This window comes from Gopherus evgoodei, chromosome 1 (genome assembly GCF_007399415.2).
Source record: "Gopherus evgoodei ecotype Sinaloan lineage chromosome 1, rGopEvg1_v1.p, whole genome shotgun sequence".
Classification (NCBI taxonomy): Eukaryota; Metazoa; Chordata; order Testudines; family Testudinidae; genus Gopherus; species Gopherus evgoodei.
The window spans coordinates 263,426,539-263,432,064 of record NC_044322.1 but is presented as its reverse complement, the minus strand read 5'-3'; the positions used below and the strand labels follow the sequence as shown (position 1 = coordinate 263,432,064).

The following is a 5,526-nucleotide window of genomic DNA, read 5'->3' as shown; positions in this document are numbered from 1 at the left end:
AGAGTCACGTGAGAGATTACGTAACTGCCCTGAGTCACATGATTTGATGAGAGTCGCTCAGCTCCTCTTTTTGCGCAGAAGGACTGGCTGGCTAGTTTGTCTGTGCGGCCTTGGTGCTGTTCTGAGCGCAGAGCCTGTCAGCCGGGACCTCCTCCAAATGTGTCCTGGGCAGAGACCAAGTGCCGTCAGACCAGCGTAGCCAGAGCTTTGCTGCGTGCAAGTAGGTGCATTTTCCATGCCTCAATCACCGGCAAAGGATGGTGTGTGTAGCATGGTTGGGTAGTGGGGTGGGTTCTCTCCAGAGTTTGTGGAGTTGCCTTTGGGGTAAGGACAAAGAATCTTACCGGCTGATGTCCACGGGGGGGAGCGGTTACCTTTGTAGTGTGTTGAAGACACTTTGAACATTTTTTAAAAACACTGTTTCTTCTTTACCTGCTTTTAAACTTTTTAAGTAAGGCTCCATTGCAAAAGGCCTCCTGTCCCCATCTGTTTCCTACCGAAGCTGGATGTGATTTAACCAAATGTATGCAGTTTCTTATTAACAAATTCTAATAGTATGAATTGTATTTCAGAATGGGCTAGTTGGCATACTAATTATTGCAACTTTTTCCCCCTACTTCTTCACTCAGTCAACTGGAGTACTCAAATCTCAAGTGCTGTCTGCCCTTCATCATGCCTGCTGGGGCATCTTGGCCTCGCTACTTGAAAATGCTCAGTGCAAGTATATTGGCTATGTTTGCAGGTGCAGAAGTTGTGCATAGATATTACAGACCTGATCTTGTAAGTGATTTAAAGTTTTGATTTTCATTTATAACTGCTAAGTAATATGTGTTTGAAATTTCTCCTATAGGAATGCTGTTTAGTGGACATTGTTAAGGTCACTGTGGCAAAAATACCAAAATACTTCTATTTCAAAATGTTTATATGCTTGTTTGTCAGTCCCATAATAAGGAAAAAGGCAAATATGTGAAGCTGCTAGAAAGTCATGTCTCAGGATTTTTCCTCAGTTATTAATAGCAATGTGCATCAGACATTAAGAGAAATTATCTAGTTTATCCAGAATGTAAAACATTTTGCATGTGCAATGAAAATTAGCACTCTTCTTGGAGTATTTTTGTCAGAGTAAAGTTACCTTTTCTATGGGGTTATAAGATTCTTTTCCTCTCTAGACTAGAAGAGCTAGAATCCCAAGTCAGTAATACCAACACAAGGGTGAGTGGGTTTTTTGTGCTTAAATCCGAGTCAGCAGTTAGTTGCTTTCACAGCTTGGTTGGGAAGCAGATTGTAGTAGTAAAACAATATCGCATGCAGAGGTAGTTGTTTTTCCAGGACCTGAAAATATATAATCTTCATTTTTAAAGGCATTAGACACAGAACCAGGAAAAAGTAAACTTGTTTTATTAAGACCTAAAGCTCAGAAGTGAACTTTTGGGCAGAGTTGGGTGGAAAGCATGTGAAATTTTTGTGAATTCAGTCCTAAATCAGGTGAAATGCTACAGTTTTGGTAGTGATTTGTAGTTTTGCTTTGTCTAGAGATTCAAGGGGTGAAAAATCTATGCAAATCAAATGTTGGAAAAAGTATTGCAATGGTTTGACATCTGATGCTTACAGCTCGCATTTTACCTTCTATATTTTTCCGAGCACTTGACTCTTACAAGCTTTTTTTCCCTTTCTTTGTCCCTTTTACATTAGGAAAACATTCCCTCCTCCCACAATATTCCTTCGCTTCAAAAAATGGAGCTGAAATTAACATGGCTTTGTTGCCTTGTTTATACACTAGTATAATCTACTATTACCACACCTGTGCAGATGCAAAGTGTGGCTGCATAAAGCGTAAAGTATCTTATGTGGCTCCCATGTAAACAGCTGCTGTCTTATTCATGCAGTGGTAACTGAGCCTTTGGGCAGGTCTACACTATGGGATTATTCCAATTTTACATAAACTGTTTTTTCAAAACAGATTGTATAAAGTCGAGTGCACGCAGCCACACTAAGCACATTATTTCGGTGGTGTGCGTCCATGTAGTCTTCCATCTTTCCCAAAAAAGGAGAGGAAATAGAATCAACATTTTGCTGTTCAAAGCAAATACATTAAAAAGAAACTGAATTTAATACTTAAAATCTGCAGTCCTGGAGAGTGATGTTCTGGCATATTATGGCAATACCAGCACAGGGTACTCCACAGTGTCCCACCAATATGCCTTCTTCCTGATCTAGAGGCAATCCTTTGAGGGTTTCCATGCCTATTAGATCTTTGGCTTCTCTCATAATGATGCTGACAAAAGTACCAGTTGCCGTGATGATAGATGCGTCCACATTGCAATCACTCGGTACAAGGTGGTTTCATTTGAACCGATTGTCTTAATCCAACAGCCATCAGATGGTAACTGGTGACCTGGTTTAAACTTGAACCAATGCCCTACAACTTCTGCAACTTATAAGCCATCCCACTCTGTCTGTAGAGCTTTTGTTGTTCAAACTTGTATAACTTTATTTCAAAAAGTAGTGGGGTAGCTCTGCCTTCTAGTAGAGGAAACACAAGACCAGTTTCACAATGCCCTGTTCAAAAATAGGAATTCTTTAAGAAGAAAAATTATACTTGAAGAATCTTCCCACACAATTTTAGAGTGATACTTTTCCTACCAGTAGATTAGTAATTAGGAAGTATATAGTAATTTTATGAAATGGTTTCTTTGACATAATGAGCATTTTGTACAGCTATACATTTTGTTTTGTCATCTGTAGTTAAACTAGTGAAGACTCTAAGAGCTTATAGCTTTAAAAGCAGCAAAAGTTAAATAATGTGAAGGGTTTTTTTCACCCCCAGTGTAGGTGTTTCATCTTCAAGACCAGTGTGAGGGCTGGTGAGGATGTGAATTTCCACTATCACCCTGTTTGACATGTAATCTGAAGCTCCCTTTAGCAATTTAAATGTATACTAGCCAATAATACAGCTACTTTCCTCTTCTGAAGAGTAGAAGAGACTCTTGTTCCTGTGGCCAAGCACTTACCATATTCTCCCACCATTTTCAAATTTTATCTTTGGGAGTGCTTATGCACATGCACCCTGACCAGGTTAACTGGAATGGCAGTTACAAAGGTGGAAGACTTAACTGAAGAGAGACAGCTGCTTATCAGGAAACCATGTGGCAATACATAAAGATTAAGGGAAGGATACATCAGTTTGAGCTATAGTCTTAAGGGAGATGGTGAAAACACAGTCCACTCCAGATCTCTAGTAACTAAAATGCCAGCCACACTTATAATGTCCTATAAAATAACCAGGTTTCAGTGACTCATCTCCATCCCTGGAATGGAATTTAGCACTGTGGGAAGGATTCCTTAGAAAAGGTATTCCCCACCTCCCCCAAGATCAAGTTGTTCCAAAGGACTAAAGTCAAATTGCTAGCTGCAGGAAGTTGAAGGTGAATTAGAAAGAATTTATTTGATGCTAGAGATCAGTCTACAATTAGCTCAAGAAAGGAGGAGAAAAAATTGTAACTTGAATGTAGTAGTTTTTTCTGCCTCTCAGGGGATGTCTAATTTTTCTGTTTTGTTTAGCTCTGTTTTCTATATCTCAGTCAGATTTTGAGCACTGACCTCTGTTTTTTGTTTTTGTTTTTTTTAATAGACTATACCTGAAATTCCACCTAAGCCTGGAGAACTGAAAACGGAACTCTTGGGTCTAAAACAAAGACCAAGCGAAGGTCATACTTCACAACAATGACCACAGAATATTGAAGTCATGAAGGGTAGAATTTTCAGAAGTGCCTAAATAACTTGGTCCTGAGTCATTTTCCTAAGTGATTTAGGAACCAGTCATTGGGACTTATGCACTTCTGAAAATTGTACCCAAAGTCCATGTATGAAATGCTGTAGTCCTGTAACTCTGTATTTATTTAAAACAAAAAAACCTTGTATGTATGTAAGAAAGAAGAATCCTGTTTATCAGAAATCCAGCCAGTTGTTCATAAAAACTCCTTGTATTTTTGTTTTCAAAAGAGTAATTTTTTTGTCCTAATTACTCTAAGAATTTTTAACATCTTTTGAAAGTTCATATTGGCTCGTTGTCTAAAGAATTATTAGGAATTTGAAAATTAACAAGATTTTATTAAGATTATTAAAAATGTAAAAAAAATTACAGAATGCTCTGCAGATTCAGTCATCTTTAGTACAGATCACTAGAGCTAGTGGCTTGACATTTTCTGTAGCACCACCACATTGATTTGATTAGCCTTTTTTAAAAAGCAGCTTTAATGGACATTTAATACTACAGAGTCATGCTTTAAATATTTTCTCTAGTTGTATGTGCATATATACATGGTATTTGCATATGAGGTTAAGTAGAACTTTGCTTACTGGTGCTTTTATGAGCAGTTATGCTAGATTTCTCATCAGAAATTTTGTCAGCAAATCACTTCTTCATAGTACTGTTTATGTATAATTCAGTGTAGCTGCTGTTCTTGTATGTATGGGAAAGGCAGAAATAGTGGAGTTGAGTGTCCTGGTGTGTGCTTTTTTCCCCCCCTGAACATTGGAACATCTCAGTATGGGCTGCTTTAAGAAATGTATCACAAAATTTAAAGAAGGGAAGAGAGTAGAAATAAAAGCACTAAGAAGATTTAATGGTAAGTATAAAAGACAGAATGAAAAACTTACTTTAATGAAAAAAGAACAGGAGTACTTGTGGCACCTTAGAGACTAACAAATTTATTTCAGCATAAGCTTTCGTGGGCTACAGCTCATTTATTCGGACGCATAGATGTGCAGGTGAACAAGCCCCAGGGGCATATACCAGTGTGATATGTGCTAGCAATGCTGCTCTGCCATGTACATTGGCCAAACTGGACAGTCTCCACACAAGAATAAATGGACACAAATCTGACAGAAGGAATCGTAACATTCAAAAACCAGTGGGAGAACAGTTCAACCTCTCTAACCACTCAGTGACAGACTTGAAGGTGGCAATTTTGCAACAAAAAAAAAACCACTTCAAAAACAGACTCCAAAGAGAGACTGCTAAACTCAAATTAATATGCAAATTAGATACAATTAACTTAGGTTTAAACAGAGACTCGGAATGGTTGGATCATTACACTAACTGAATCTATTTCCCTATGTTTCTCCTCACACCTTCTGAGAGTCATCTATTATCACTTCAAAGGTTTTTTTTCTCCTGCCAATGATAGCTCATCTCAATTGATTGGACTCTTCCAGTTGTATGTGTACTTCCACCTTTTCATGTTCTCTGTATGTATAAATACCTCCTGTCTGTGTGTTCCATTCTATTCATCCGAAGAAGTGAGCTGTAGCCCATGAAAGCTTATGCTGAAATATCTTTGTTAGTCTCTAAGGTGCCACAAGTACTTCTGTTCTTTTTGCGGATACAAACTAAGACGGCTGCTACTCTGAAACCTTACTTTAATGAAGGTTTCCCAAAAAGTTGTGCCTCTTACTGTTGTGAACGTCCAGAACAAACATCACTTCTTACTTTCTTACCCCTATCTGACACTTCCTATGAAGCAT

At 38.2% G+C, this 5,526-nt stretch overlaps 1 protein-coding gene across 1 annotated transcript; it reads left to right on the top strand.

Moving 5' to 3' along the window:
• The first annotated feature begins 55 nt into the window (after window positions 1-55).
• On the top strand, window positions 56-4,003 carry C1H12orf73 (chromosome 1 C12orf73 homolog). Its single transcript, XM_030544630.1, has 3 exons — window positions 56-220; window positions 630-780; window positions 3,632-4,003. Exons 2-3 carry the CDS (start codon window positions 673-675, stop codon window positions 3,725-3,727), a joined length of 204 nt encoding a protein of 67 aa, XP_030400490.1. The 5' UTR covers window positions 56-220; window positions 630-672; the 3' UTR covers window positions 3,728-4,003.
• The last annotated feature ends 1,523 nt before the right edge of the window (window positions 4,004-5,526 follow it).

Excerpts from the sequence above, each read along its gene's own strand:
- C1H12orf73 (XM_030544630.1), top strand. The coding sequence starts at position 673 with ATGCCTGCTGGGGCATCTTGGCCTCGCTACTTGAAAATGCTCAGTGCA. Across the intron at positions 781-3,631 it reads GATATTACAGACCTGATCTT|ACTATACCTGAAATTCCACC; the intron begins GTAAGTGATTTA and ends TTTTTTTAATAG.